General features: G+C 38.6%; 1 protein-coding gene across 6 annotated transcripts in view; it reads right to left on the reverse strand.

The window, feature by feature from the left end:
• The window catches only part of PLCB1 (phospholipase C beta 1), an 856,401-nt gene that overhangs the window by 184,921 nt on the left and 655,162 nt on the right, over nucleotides 1-16,318 (reverse strand). For all 6 annotated transcript variants that reach the window (XM_037811315.1, XM_037811314.1, XM_037811311.1 and 3 more), the window contains one exon: nucleotides 13,703-13,883. In XM_037811315.1, the coding sequence (XP_037667243.1) occupies nucleotides 13,703-13,883 (181 nt within the window). The remainder of the gene's footprint in view (nucleotides 1-13,702; nucleotides 13,884-16,318) is intronic.

Here is a 16,318-nt window from a genome sequence, read left to right on the forward strand (position 1 = left end):
ACTCACCCAGTACCTTCTCTTCCCCAGAAGACTTTCTCCTCATTTCAGGGAGTTACAGAGGGCTGTCTGGGAATTCTCAGTCTTGACTGCTACATCAGAACCACCCAGAGAAACGTCTTAAAATACAGATTCCAGGACTTGTTCCAAGGCCTGTGGAGTCCAGGTGTTTAGGGGCAGGGCCTGGGAATCTGTATTCTCAAATTCTCCCTGGGTGATCCTCCCCAGGATGCTTTGCCAAATTTAGGGGATCTTGGTGGGACTACTGCTCATTCTACAGGCCTCTTCTAAAGCATCCAGCAATTCTTGAATTCAGTAACATTCATACTTCTCTTTCCCTGCTCTCATCTCTGCCATTCATCTGACTCCAGAATATCTTATTATTTTCCTGATTAGTCAACACCTGGCTCACAGTTAGTTAATGCTTTCCTTTCATCTGCTGTCCTCATTCTCAGTCACATCAATGTCCAAGTCAACGAAGCCACTAAGCTCACAATCTCATAGTCTCCTACCCACTAAACTCTCTTATTTTGATTTAGTTTCAGCCCCACAAAACTGCCAGCACCACATCCTCTGTGCTGCATCTTCCTGGCTTTCCTCTTTGCTGTTCCCTCAATCCATCTGAACTTGCTTTTTACCTTTCTCAGAAATGGGTTCCCACTTCTCTGTTCCCAGAACACACACCTTTATTTAAGCTATTCCACTTAGCCATGATCCAACAAATATTTATCGTGCACCAGCTAAACTCCTTGCACTATTCCAGAAAGTCTGGGCTGATGACTTGGTGTCCTAGATCTTTCTACTCAAAGTTTGGTTCATGGAATATCACTAGGGAGCATATTAGAAATGCAAGTTCTCAGGCCCTACCCCAGCTCTGCATTTTAACAAGATTCCCAGGAGATTCGAGAGCATGTTAGTTTGAGAAATGCTGTCTAGATTACGGAGGAAGATACAGACAATCTAGAAGATGCCCTCTCGTCTTCCCCCTCCTCTGTCTCAAAATATTGTCAGACCTTTGTCCACATTCCCATCATTATTCCAAACTCTGCTTCCTCACCTCTGACACAGCACTAATTTTCCCCTCCTGGGCTGGTTGTGAAAGCTGAAAGGGAAAAGCACATGTGTAATTCCTAGCACACTGCCCTGTATGTCCGTAACTTGGTTTCCCTTCCCTGCTTTCCAAGAGAAAGGCTCTGGCTTTTGCCTTCAATCCCATCTTCTTCTGCCTGTGCCAGAACCTAAGCCACCATTTCATTTTCACCTCTCAAACTTTGTTTGCACTGGATTAATTTTCTCAGAATAAAAACCCATCTCTATCTTCCTTCTCCTCCCCAAACTCTGAACTCTTCTTCTGTCTCTGACTTTCCCTAAGGTGGGAAAGTAATTGCTGTCTGCAATGCCCCAATGCACTGCCCCCATATTCTTCAACCCCACAGTCTCACTTCTGCTACAAGCACTGGAATTCACCCGATTTAGATTTTAGATTAAAACAGGCTTTTCATGACTAAACCTATTGTCTGTTTCACAAGACTTAGTATCCCAGAGATTCCTAAATTTTCTCATTTCACGGAGCCTATAAGGTCTCAGTAACTTTCTCATGGTGCCTGGAGGCAAAAAGAAATACCAACAGTTCCACTTATTAAATAATTAGGTCCAAGTAACTTAATAGTAGTAGGTCATGCATGTCCAACAGATGTTAGTCCTTCAAATTCCTTCAAAAATTTAAAATATCCCACAATGCCCCTGTGGTTTCCAGGTGGTGTCCCAGGGTGCCTTGGCACACAATTTGGGAACCATGGCTTTATCCTCTTGACAAGATTCTGGTTGTCCACCAACATTCACATATAACTCTCCTTCCTTAATTTACAATGTGTCCAGGATTACCACAGTCCCTTCTTCTCTGGCTGTATTAGTGGTTTTGATTCAGTTCAGCATCTCCAACTGCCTATGGGCCACCTCTAGCTGACGAGGGCTCAACACCACTTCTGCTTCAAGATTTCTACAAGCAAGTTTAGGATTTGTCTCTCACAGAAGAGTGTACTTCACCTTTGACTTCCCTCTTGGATACTTTCTCACACCTAGTGAGTCATGGAGATCTATTAATTTCCTTGTCACCATGTGTTCCATGGATTTCTGTGGCTGCCATTCTGGGGCAGATCCCCATTAACTCCAGCCTGGTCTCGGCAAGAATTCCCTCCCTGCTCTCAATCTCTTCTCGGCCCTTCTACTCCTCCCAAATATTCTTCCTTTCCATATGTCCCAAAGCTTTAAATGGCTCTCTGTCCCCAAATATCTATGTTCCAGCTCTAAATTTCCTTTCCTATATTAGCATTCATCACACCCCCAATAAACTAGGCAGTATTTGGGACTTTTCAGGCACACACCTGCTGCTTCTATACTTTTCCTAATGTTACTCTTCCATTTCTATGATACTTCCAGCATATATTTGCAACATTCCTGTGATTGCAGGAAGTCTCATTGGACTGTGCTGCTCTAAGCATTTTGATAAGAGAGAGGACCTAGCCACTGTCTCCCCTTCCCAAACCCCCTTCCTTTCTAAACCGACCTTTGGTGATTTTCCCCTTTGATTGCCCAGATAACTCTAGGTCTTGGTCCCTTAATTGACTTTTTCTATAAGCTATCATTTACAGATATTTACATTTTATATATAAATAAATTATCTCTCATATAGGATATCACTAATGCAATCTCCCTTTCTGAATACTTTTTTTTGGTAATTCCAGAGCTCTACACAAAATAGGCAAGTAAAATGTGAGTGTGAATGAAATCTTTCAAGCTTCAAAAGCACAGTGACATCTATGGAGTTTCACGTCCAAGCCAGGGGCTGTTTCATCAGAAACACTTTTAAAACTATGTAATTTCAGTATTTGACAAGCTAAGTTTTGTTTCTATAGGAACAAATCCCTTAACGTGAATTCCAGACATATTTTCGACATGTGTCTTTTGCATACAACTAGTGAAAACATTGTTTCTCCAGAATCCCAAAGAATATGTGTTTTAAGAAAGGGTAACATCTGTGTTTAATATGAGAATATGTAAATGTCTTTCTATTGGTATCGGTTTCCCTTGGTCTTCCACATTCTCCCATATTAAAAATCCTCCCTGTGACATTCTGCCCTTTCCATATTTTTTTTTTCAACCATCACTCTTACTCTAATTTTGCCCATCCAGTAATTGTGCAGAAGACGACCAGTTTTCAAAATTCTGCTTTCATTTAAACTTCCTCTGTTTAAGAGTCAAGAGGCAGAATGATTAATAGTGTGACATTTTAAATAATATGTCACTATCGTCAGACTCACACTAAACTGGCAATAGGGATTATATATGTGCATCAACAATTTATCTCTCTTCTACCCAAGAAGAGGGCACAAGGCTTACCTATGGTTTTAGCTACCCAACACTATTTCTCTGGTATATCCTCTACTTTCTGAGAACTGATTCTGTGCCTGCCCCAACCATGTGGCTGCCATGTGGCTGCCATATTCTTAATTTCTCATCCCTCAGCCAAAGTAATTAGTCCAGGGGAGGTGCTGATCCAATTTGTGCCAGTCTTACCCTGACTTCTGGCCACAGGTGATTGGTATAAGGGTGGGTCTCTGAACCAAGCTCGGCCAATCATATGACCCTATCAAGCTTTCTCCAAGATTTTTCAAGCTTGTCACTAAAGATATAAAGCTCAGAAGGGGTTGGTCCCTGTATTTTCTGCCAAGGGGAAACTGATCCATTGTGGAAAAGAACATTGCTAATATGCAGAGAAAAGCAGGAAAGAGAGACAGTGAGCCAGAGAGAAGAGAGCAAGGCTTAAGTGCTGCAGAGTGGTTGCAGAGTGGTTTCTGGAACCCATCTCTTTCCCCTCCCTTCCCATGGTTTGAATCATCAATCCTTTCTTATGTGATATACGTGTATTTTTTTTTCTTAGCAGATACTCTTCTTGCCTAAGCTAGTTCATCGTGGGTTTCTGTCATTTGCAACAAGAGATTTATGACAAAAATCAGAAATCAAAATTTTCTCTGCTTAACCCCAACATAAGATGTAGGATCCTCTGAATAGAGTTCTAGTGCATGAGTTGTGAAAACAGGACCCAAAAGAGTGATGATTTTACACAATTGAGGTGCTTTTTAATTACCTTAATGGCAAAGTATGCTCACTTTTGGTATATTTATTAGCAGACAGGTTCTACCCAAAGAGCTATTCAATCATGTTATCAGCCATGAAACTCACTGTCTATTTTAAAGGTAGAAACGAAGAAATTAGTTCAGAATTCCTAGGAAATAAACCAAGAGAGTATGTGATAAACTGAAATGCAGTAAACAACATTCAATTTTAACTTTTGGTAGGAATTTTTTTCTGGCCCAAAGGAATAGACACAACTCAATTATTTTACTTGTTTACTACTCATGACAACTATTCTAGTTAAATGTTCTACACCTTTTAAGGATCAAAAAAGAAAAGCCCTAGGGAATGTAATTTCGTATTTGTTCTAAACTCCATGATAAATTTCACTCAGTTGAGCCATTTGAGGGTGAGAAAAATGATTTCTGTGAAAAAGAATAATTCCTTGACTCTAATTCAAAAGGGACCAAAAATATGTGGACAGAAATTGGCATGTTTGGAGTCTCTTCTAAGAAGGATAATTTTGGAAGTGGGCAAAAGCCAAGCATAGGATGTTCACATTTAGGCACACTCATCTCTTTCTTCCCCTTTCTAATATGTAGAGGAGAGATCTCCTTCCTGTCTGTTAGCAAACGTATCCACTCTGGGTTTTCACTATAAATTGTTTATTTTTCTTCTACAAAGAATTAATTTATGATGCTCTTGAACTGCAAACGCATTACTGAAAGTTTAAAAGCAATGTGGATGCTCATCCTGGGTTGTTTCCTGGCCATTCAAACTGATAAATCATTCATTCATTCATTCACTCACTCATTCATTCAAGCAATATTAGTGAACACCTATGATAGGCCAGATACTGTTCCAGTACTGAGAGAGGGCCCTTGTCTGCATAGAGTTGATATTCTCCACTAGCTCCCTTCTCTTTTCAGAATGAGGAGAAAGTCTTGGATCAAAGGGACAACCATCTTGATCATTCTCTGAAATATTCTTTCATACTTGAGAAATTATTTTTAATAATTTTAAATTATTAAATTTAAATTTTAATAATTTTAAATTATTTTTAAAAATTTCAATAGCTAAGAAGAATTTGTAGCTGCTTCTTTGAATTGAAATGTTTAAATGGTCTTTGAAAAATTTTTTTTCTTGCTGGAAAAAGAAAGAAAAAAAGTAAAAATCTGACCAAGACTCTTATTCAATGTAAATAAATTATTCCAATGAATTTATAGCATTTAAAATTATTTCTCACTTTTAAACTATGCCATGGTAAATGTCAGCTGTTTAGCCTTCTGGGAGAGGTAAATGGGTCAAATGCCACATACTCCTTTGAATGATATTTCTGGAATTCCTTTATGAGGCTATCAACTAGAAACATTTTCATGCTTTAAGAAAAGTCAATTAATTTGTTAAAAAGAGCTTTAGTTTGGGTGTTATCAAACTAGGCAATATGCATTGTGTTATCTCAATTCTCTGGGCCTAGTTTTCTTAGCTGTAAAGAATAGGGACTAAATTATCTCTAGAGTTCCTCTGATAAATTGTGAAACTACATTATTCTCCGATTACAAATGCATTTCTTGAATTCAATTATGGTTTTAAAATATCTTGAAATTAATGAAAAGTAGGGATATATAGCCATGAAATACTCAGTAGGGTAACTGACTTTTGTAATAAAATGTTTCACTTAAAATGGTTCATTTATTCTACTGTAATTATTGCTAATGAAGAGTAATTGCAAGAGTTATTGAAAAGTAGGTATAGTCTAACAAATGATGCCATTATGAATTTCTTGATTAAAAAATGGGAAAATGTTTGCATCTGATCACATTAACTGAGATCATTATACTTGAGTAAACCAATTTTTGAAAAAACAATCCATAACAATTTTAGGATAAGGCCTCATAGTTTAAAAAAATGCCAAGGCCACTGAATTTAGAATAAATTAAATAAATAAATATTGCTCATCACTCAGATGTGGGAAGGTAGCGATACTGTCCAAGCTGGTAATTTTCAAGTAATTAGCAAAGGAGAATTGAATAAAAGAGGCATTATTTGTCCTGTGGTTTGTAACTAAACTGAGAAAAAAAAGTCAAAGTAATAAAAACCATGGGCTTAATATCCCAACAGTCCATTTGGAAGCTAAGCGCAGAAGAGCTATCCATTAAGATAAGTACCACGGCATATCAGATACCTTTTTTCTTATGCAAAATATAGCATTTCAGCATCCCTCACTTGCCAAATGGAATGCAGTGAGTCATGTAATTGCAGAGAACACAAACTAAATTACTGGACCTGTGGATGCTATTTTGGAATTTTCCTTTCAAAACAGAATCTCTTCTATTTCCTACGCTTCTTTAAGTTGACAGAAGTCAAAGTTACTCTATGCTTTGCCTTTGGGAACGTTCTGTTTAATGACTTATTTCCCTTAATCATTTCTAAATAGTTACCAATCAGCACCATGGGAATACATTAAGATAATATATATTGTGCACCAAAAGGGGAAAAACCAAAGTAGAGAAGTATATTGCTTTAAACTGATATCCTTAATTATTATTTTAATATACCTGAGAGATCATCACAGCATTCTGTAACTTAAGAGAAACAAGCAATTGAGTTGATGGGAGAATTTAGCCAAAGTTATGTAACTAAAAAGCGAAGTCATGTCTCCTCACTCTAAATCCTGTGCAAATTATCCTTTGCAAAGGATATGATGTCTATGGTCCATGGATTGTTTTATTGAATTTCACATCCCCAAACTATGAGGGGAGTGTAGCTGTTTGCAAAAAATGGCCCCAGTCCTCTGCTTCTCCCTCTCTCTTGTTCTTAGCAATCTGACTTGCAACTACTCTAAATAAGAGATGAGTCTATTTCCCTAAACTCTGGGCTGGCCATGTGACTTGCTTTGGCCAGCAGAATGAGGGAGAAGTTACAAGACCTCACAACAGGCTTTGCATACTTCCACTCACTCTCAGTTGGAATCCTTTCAGCTCCCACATGAACAAGCCCAGGCTAGTCTGCTGAGAGATAGTGGATTAGACACCTCCACTGACCCAGCCAACAATCAAGCAACCTCCAGAAGCAGAGCCCCTAGGTGACTGATAGCTGAACCAAAGATGCATGAGTGAACCTCGCCAAGACGAGAACTATCCAGCTGAGCCAAGCCCAAATTATTGACACAGAGAAACACGATCTAAATAAATAGTTGTTGTTTTAAGCCAATAGGTTTTGGGGTGTTTGTTCTGCAGCACCAACTGATGCTGAAAAGCATGCTATTAGTAGGTATGTCTGACTCCTTAACTTGTGCTCTTAGCTACCGTAAGCCCTTGAGGGCTTGGTCACCACTGAATTCCTCGAACCTTATATTGACTATTTTGTCAAATGAATCATTACATAAGCCTACTTTATACTCTCTAACAACTTACTCAGCCTCCTCAAATAATAAGTGGTCTCTGTGGGTCCAGCACGGATGAAACAATGGGAGACAATCCAACAGGAAAATGATGATGTATGTGAAAGGGCAGTTTTTAGAAAAAGAAGTACAAATGGCCAATCCATAGACAGAAATATACCTCAGCCTTGTTTATAAACAGAGAAAGGGAATTTAAGAAAACACCAGTTTTATCCATTTGGTTCTGGCAGAAATTGAAAAAAAGAAGACAAAATCCCATAGTGACAAGTGTGTGGTTATCAGACACACTCGGACACTAATGGTGGTAGTGCAAATTGGCACAACCTTTTTGGGTAATTTTTCAGCAGTTCTACAATGGTGATTTTTTCCTGCACAGATAAAGATGTTCTCCACAGCATTATTATAATAACATCAACAATAAAAGAGACTGAAAGTTTTCATCAGCAGGGAACTAGATAAATACATTAAGCTACAGTCGTACAGTGAAATAATATGGAGCCATTTAAACAAATGAGTCGCTGATATGCAAAACAATCCATGATATAATGTCAAGAGAAAAAAAAAACACACTGAAAACAGCGCATAAACAGTTGGATCTTATTTGTAACATATAATAAAAAAAGATGGGATCCCCCCCCCCCCACCAAACTCCATTAGGTTTTCCCAATGATGGGGAAAATTAACAGATCAGAATACATTTCTGACAGTTACTGCATTCCTTATTTTACTACTTAAGTCTTTTATTTATTTGTCATTGTTTATTTGGTGGAGTAGGCAGAGCTCTGAGGAAACTGAAAACATTTATTTCACAAGGAAAAATCATACATTAAAGCCAAAGTATTGGAGAAAGATAACACATCTCAACTAACAGTAGAGAGACTTTCTGACACTGAAATTCCTCCTGGTACATACGTCGGTAGGGGACTGCAGAAGGGAGAAAAATTCAAGGGTGTATCCCAGATGGGCTGGAGGAGGAAACGGTGCTGATAGATACCCTCAAAGGGAAGAACAATCCCTTGGGCTATTGTAGGATGTCAAAAAAATGCAGTAAGCTTTTATATTTAAAGTTAAAATTTCCTAGACAGTTCATGTTTTAAAGAGAGAAGGAATTAAGTGGAGGGATTCATTAAAAGCAATCCTTTATGTGCATTATTGCATTCTTCTTCCCCACAGCTCAGTGAAGTGAGAATTATTTTCATCTCCATCGCACAGAAAACTGAAACCCAGGGTGGTCACCTGGCTACTCAGTGGGGGGAGCATGGCCTGAAAAGAAGGCACTGACTGTAGACCCCAGGTGGTCGCCACTCACAGCCTGATGGGTCATTCCATTCGAGGTTGATCGGTTTTCCCCAAGAAGGTTCATTTTGAGACACAATTTTCAATCCCTTGGGATTGGCGGTGAATTGGGGAACTCCGATTGCAGGGCACTAAAGTTGGCTAGGGGATTGGCAATGGTGGCTGGTGGGGCAGAAAGGAGGGTGTGTGAGAGGACCGTGGGCCAGGAAGGTTGTCGTGAAGGAAGGGAGACTAATGGACTGAGACATGTAACAGATGTAAAACATGAGAAAGAGGAGAAAAGGTAGGGAGAAAATTAAAGAAAAACAAAAACAAATATGGTGACTATGAGAGAAAATGAGGAAATCTTTTCTTGGAGCCACCAAAAGGAGGAAGAATACAGAAGACAAAATGGCCAGCGAAGTCCTGCTGCTACTGAGAAGTGGTCCAGTCAACGCCACAACCACCCCTCCCACCCTCCCACCAGGCCATGGGAGGTCAGCTTTGAATGGGATGCTGGGGCTGACTACGGAGAGCAATCAGGGACCCTCAGAAGGACGCTTAAGAATTTCTAACACTTACTAAAATCACTTTTAAAATTAAAACCTAATTCTAATGGTACAGACAAATGCAGGGTCTACCTATGGCAGTTGACAAAACCCAGAAAAATCAGAACAGGTTCCCTGACCTTGTGGTTCTTCCCGGGAGTAGGGATTTTTAACTGGGGTCCTCTAACACCCACCCCCCCCCACCTCGAGATTTCAATGAAGAGATTTCACTGTGTGCCTGAACTTGAATGGGGTGAAGGAACTTAACATTTTTATCTCCACTCACCTCTAAATGGAAGTAAGCATCTCTTCCATTGTGAATATAGGCAGGAAATCATAGGAGTGATTTCCTCGGGATCTGAGACGCTGTAATCGATAGATAACCAGCTTGGTGAACAAACTGTGAACAGTGGAGAGCTCACTGCATTTCTCATTTCAGCTAAAAGGGGTCTTAGGCTTCCTCCAAGATGCCTTTTGAGAAAAGATGAGGCTCAATAGGCTCTCAAACCGTGCTCCTTCAACTTGAAGGTGTAACAAGCCACCTGGGAACCCTATTAAAATGCAAATTGTGATTTAGCAGGTCTGGGGGCAGATTTGAGAGTCTGCATTTCTAAAAAGTTCCCAAGTGTTGTTAATGCTGCTAATTCCAGGACCACACCTGGAGTAAGCTGGCTGTGGCACTATCTGAGAAAGCAGATCCTTACTTGGATAGGAATAAAAATTCTTTGAAGCTATAGATTCTATTCAGCTTGATGTGCATTTTATATCTCCTGTGAAAACATAAACAATTACCTCAAAAATATTCCCTTGGTGTTTATCAATTTGTACAGTTAGGCTAATTGTTCCCACACCCTGTTTTCATACCAATTTGCTGGTATCTTAGCACTGCATTTATCACGTGGAATAACTATTTGCTGCTCCCTGAACGTGCTGACAATGCCTTATTCATCTTTTTTAATATTTTTTTTTGAGAGGGTCTAGGTTTACAGAAAAATCATGCAGAAAATACAGAGTTTCCATACACCTCCCAAATACACATTTTTGCACTTTGCATTAGTGTGGTACCTTTGTTACAACTGATGAAAAAATATTATAATTATACTATTATCTATACTCCATAGTTTACATTAGAGTTCCCTGTTTTCTTGTAGAGTGTGATATTTTTTAAAAATCTTACTCTAGTAATATATATACAACCTAAAATTTCCCTTTATAACCATATTCAAGTATATACTTTAGTGGAGTTAATTATAATCTCAATGTTGTGCTACCATCACCACCTTCCACTACTGCTTGGGGGTTGCTTCCCAAATGTTTGAATCCTTAGGTCCTTCTAGTCTGTCTGAGCAGACAGAGCAGGCTAAGATAGCAAACAAAGCCCTCGGGTAAGTAGAAACAGCTGGTGGTAGCTGGAAGTCAGACTTACATGCTTGGATATAGTGATATCTGATGGGGCAAGCATGAGTTGCTGACAGCATCTGGTACAGCAACCCAAGTGAATTAGATCCATTTGTCTTTCTTGCCAATCATTTTGCTCCTTGTGATGCTGACTTTCTGGAAATGTGTTTTTTTTTTTTTTTTTTTTCCCTCTCCCAAGCTTTGTGACCTTATGAACTAGCCGTGAAATAGTATTTTCACACTTATGGGTCAATATATATATAAACGGTTTCCAGTTTTTCTTAAAGATGCCTACCACAATTGTGATTGAGAACATTGCTGCTAATTTGTTTACACTCCCCAAACTTTGAAAGGTGTGTTCATTTACTTTTCTTTTACTGTTCACATGATTTTTAAGAGAAACTGATGGTGCGCATAAGCTAGAGTGAAAAAGAGAGGTGCAGGGTCCGAGCCACCGTAATGAAGGGGATGGCCGTGTGTGCTCCGTTTGCTCAGAGTGGGCATCGGAGTGGGTAAGGCACCAGTGCACTTCCCTTATTATGGTCACCTTGGCTTCAAATCTGAAGTAGATGAGGCATCTACATAACTGTTTTAAGGCAAAGGCTCTAGAGTCTGATGCCCTAGGTTCAAATCCTGACTATTGGGAAAGTCACTAAATTTCTCTATATTGGTTTTCTTATCTGCAAAATGGGGCTAATAATAGTACCAACCTCCAATGGTTGTTGCAAGGCTTAGATTGGACAACTGCTATAAATGGCTCAGCATGGTGTAAGGCTCATGGTGAGTGCTCAATATATATTTGCTATTTTTATTATTAGTATTTTCTAGACTCCTTGGGATGGGTTACTATAGGAAGTCAGATGACAGTGGTTGTAGCTGGGCTAAGCTACTATCTCCCATTAAAATTCACTTTTTCTCATGTTTTTCAAGACAATTCTGCCCCTTACACCCACCCCAGCCCTGCCCAACCGTTCTCTTTCACTGCTTAAATCTTCTTTTTTTTAACTTTATCAAAAAAATAAAAAACATTTCAAACAAAACAAAGGAATAAGAAAAACAAAAACCTAAAATAACTACATTGCTTCCAACATGTTCCTCCACACCCAAGAAAATTTACAAACCATAATCATTCCTGAGCATTCCCATAACATTAAGATTACCCTCAATAGCTTATCTGTTCTTATTAGATTATCATTCCCCCTTCACTAGTTGCTGTCTATTTCTATGTTCAATACAAAACATTTATTTTACATTTTTCACAGAGTTCATATTAGTGGTAACATAAAATATCTCTCTATTTGTGTCTGGCTTATTTCACTCAGCATTATGTCTTCAAGGTTCATCCATACTGTCATATGTTTCACGACCTCGTTCCTTTTTAATGCCACATAGTATTCAATCATTTGTATATACCACATTTTGTTTATCCACTCATCTGACTGCTTAGATCTTATTTCAGTAGTTGAAAAACAAGGCAACTCATCAGAATCACATTTAGTTGTTAAAAATAAATTCTTGGACTACAAAATGGATGAACCTTGAAAATGTGATGCCAAATGAAATAAGTCAAACACAAAAGAACAAATATTGTATGATTCCACTTGCATGAAATATCCAGAATAAGCAAATTCATAGAGACAGAAAGTAGATTAGAGATTACCAGAGGCTGGGAGGAGAGGAGTATGGGGAGTTATTGCTTAGTAGGTGCTGAGTTTCTGTTTGGGGTGATGAAAAAGATTGGGTAACAGATGGCATGGCACTGAATTTAACACTTAAACATGGTTAAATGACAAATTTCATGTTATATATATAAAAATATGTTACCAAAATAAAATTAAAATATATTTTTAAAAAATACACCAAAAAACTGTTTCAGCCTCACATGTAGGGATGGTGCAGAGGTTCTCAAAATGTGGTCCCAGGACTAGAAGTATCAGCGGCACCAGTTCTTCCCGAGACCTGCGAAACTGGAAACTCTGAAGGTGGAGCTCAACAACCTGTGTTTTAACAAGCCCTCCAGGTGATTCTGATGCCCTCTCAAGTTGAGAATAACGGATTTTTGAAAAGGTCCACATGTGACTTTAATTCAGCCAATTTGCACATTGTCATTGGGGAACCTGTACTAGGACAACATAATTATACTGAATCACCTATTATACAGAAACGGCTAACCCACTGGTCGATTTCCTCCCTGACAAGCAGTAACAACCTCAGGATTCTATTATTTGTACAGACTTCTTTGAGAAGAAATGGACAGAGCATATAAATATTTTGCAGAGTCCATTTCTTCTGTGTCCACTGTTAAGATCACACGTTTGTTTTGGGCATAAGCTTGTATACAAGGCTACTCTATTGCTAGATTCACTTAGTCTTTCTGTCATCAAATATCTATTGGGTCAAGGCATCAGCAGCAGTGAAGTTGTGTCACAATTGATGAGAGGACATCTTGGAGGACAAAACTGTTCATTATGGAGACGAGGAATTTCCTTTTAAAGGGAGCCTCAGGAACTGGGTAGGCAATATTCTATATTCATCATTTAGATGCTGACTTTTCTAAATATAGAAGAGCAGACTTTATAATATTTTGAGTTCTTGTAAAGCCCATTGATACAAAAGAGTGAAGATTTATTTGCAAAGTATTCTTGATTTTCTTAAAATAAGAAAAGCATTTTCTAATTCCATGTGAGATTTCAAAGATCCCAAGAAACTATCATCACCCCCCAAAAAAGTTAGTGAAAATAAAACCAGAGGAACAGAGAGGAGCTTGGTAAAGACGCTGCAATGTTGGAGCTTATAAAATGGATACCGTGTGGCCTATATAATCTCCCAAGTTGGTGGTAATCATACCTGCCTCTGTCTCCCTTTAAGTTTTTCTAGAGCAGCCAAAGTTATCTATGGAAAAGGTGGTTCAAACCCTACAAACATAAATCAAGTTTCTTGGGCTTACCAGTTTAATATGTTCTCGCTTCTGGTATTTTTCACTATAATACTGTTCTTGTCGAAGGTTAAGCAACTGCTGCTGTTGTTTGTCCTTCAAGTCTATTAACTTTTGGGTCATTTCAGCATCCAGAGCAGCAAGATCATGTTCAATTGTTGATGAACCGTGATCGGGGCTGCTGGGTTCAGATCTGCAAAGACACAAAGTTCAACTCACAAAACATGAAGGTCATAACAAAGGTGGAGGGAAGTTTGCTCACCTAAGTTCCTTCTAGAGGGAGCACTGGGTTTCTTTGGAAATATTTTGATAAGCACTTAGGATAAAGGATGAAAGAAAACCCAAGGACAAGCTCAAACAACAGCGGGTCTCTAAACACGAAAAGCAAATGAAGTTTTTGTTGCTCTAAAAAGAGGAAAAGGCAGAAAGAAAAGCTAACAGGCTGGGGGCCCTGGTAGTGGTGGTCTAAATGATAATTCATCTTTGGGAAAAAATGTCTAATAAAGATTGTTAAGGTTTTAATCTTTTAAATTTTTTAGTATGGCATGTGTAATGTAATTCCCTGCTGTATTTCAACATATAAAGTCTTCCACAAAGTCTACAATGAGTGTAATCTGTTGGAGGGAGTTGAGAGGTGCCATGTTTTGCATCTGAGGTGATGTGGGTTGCAAACAGAACATTTCGAGATGCCACACAAAGATAGTCCTCCCAGCTGACAGCTGGGTTCCATTTCCTGACAAGATCTTTTAATAAGAAGGATATATTATTAAAGTAAGGTTCTTAGGGGCTATACCAACTTCACTGCTTTATCTACTTTCCTCAAAATGCTAAGGTATAAGAGAAAGGAGGATGCATTAGTTATTCTATTTACCAAGTGCATACTCTATATAAAGTGACTTTCTTAGAGTTATTCATAGTCAGAGAATTATTTGGACATTAAGGACTAGAGTTGTAAATAAAAGTAATTCTCACTAACTTACTGTGCTAAAATATAGGGTGTGATTCCTTCAAATTATGTACTACTTGCAGGACATAACAGAAAGGGAGACAGAGCATTAGGAATGGGGCACCAAGAGCAAGTCCGCTTCTTCAGTTATCTGGAACCGTCTCCTGAAAGAAGACTAAACTATTACTTAAGATAACCAGTACATCAGATTTTACATCAGGAGGTTTATTAGAATTAGCTGGCACTTGTCTCTTTGCTTTCTCTTTGAATCAGGCCAGCATCAGTTGTGCCACTTGTGAAGGCAGTTAGTTGAAGTTGGTGTTAGGATCTGATTTTGTCAAATAAAAGGATGCAGCATTCCCTCAAAGGTTTCTACTTGCATTTTTATGTGCAATGAAAATAAGAACGAGCACTCAAGGCTCACTGATCCTGATACAGCAGAACCGTGTTGTAGCATGGAGGGGGCCCACCATCTTTATGTGAATACAAAGGATATTATCTTTTGCCACAGGAAGTCCATGTAGCCAAGATAAGGGCATTTCGTCAGTCAGCCACAGTCACCACAGGAATGGCAACTTGCAGTCGTTGGCCACTCAACATGTGCCAGGCACTCTCTACTTACTCTTGGCTTTCACCAGCAACCCAACAAGTAGGTAACAATGGAACAAGCAGGTATTACTGTCTCCAGTTTACAGTTGAGGAACCCAGGGCTCAGTGAGATAATCTCACCAAGAATAGAGCATGGGGGAGCAACAAAGCCTCTGCTTTCAGAACAATACAGAATCACTGCACACCAGTGGCTGGACAGAAAGTGACTCTGAATGAACTTCACTTCACTTTCTATGGAAAGCCCAGCTGAGATGATGGATATATGAATAAGAAAATAATATAATGGGAATGACTTCGATTCATGACTCTGAAGTATCTTCAGGTTTATATTATGTATCAAAGGGGATGGGAGATGGATGGGCATGACTGGATGTCAGGGTTTTTGTCTCCTGAAGAAAACCTTCTTCTGATGTATCTTTGCATATTAGTTGCTTAGGGTTTTTTTTTTTTTTTTTTTTTTTTTGAGGGTTGGAATAAAAAATAACCAAGAGAAGAATGTTTCCGCGATGTTCTGTAAAAACAGGGTTAAAGGCATTATCCCCTCCATTGCCTAATGCTGCTTCTATAAGGCCCATGAGATAAATTCCTCTGTGATTTAATACTGGGAAAATGTTTATCTCTCTTGGAAGAGAAGCAAATTTCCTTTAATCGGATAAAGAGAATTATGTAACCCATATTTCCTTTTCTCAGAAGCTAATATTTCTGTTCAAGGACAGAAATAATATTAAATGGTTTGAGATGTCCAACAGAAATATAACATGAGGCATTTATGTAATTTTTTCCACAAGTAATTTAAAATATGTTAGTGGCCCCCTTAACAAAGTAATAATTTTAATAAAGTTTTAAATTTATCCTATATCCAACATCTCCAACCTATCTATTGTAGCCAACATATCATTTAAACACATAAGTAATATAAAATCAATGTCAGTATAAAAATATGCAATATTTTACAGGCTTTTCTTTTTTAGTGAAGTCTTTGAAATATGTTGCATATTTTGTACTTACAGCACATCTCAACAACCACTAGCCACATTTCAAGGGCTCAGTAGCCACATGTGGCTATTGGCTCT

The sequence above is a fragment of the Choloepus didactylus genome, chromosome 19 (assembly GCF_015220235.1).
Source record: "Choloepus didactylus isolate mChoDid1 chromosome 19, mChoDid1.pri, whole genome shotgun sequence".
NCBI lineage: Eukaryota > Metazoa > Chordata > Mammalia > Pilosa > Megalonychidae > Choloepus > Choloepus didactylus.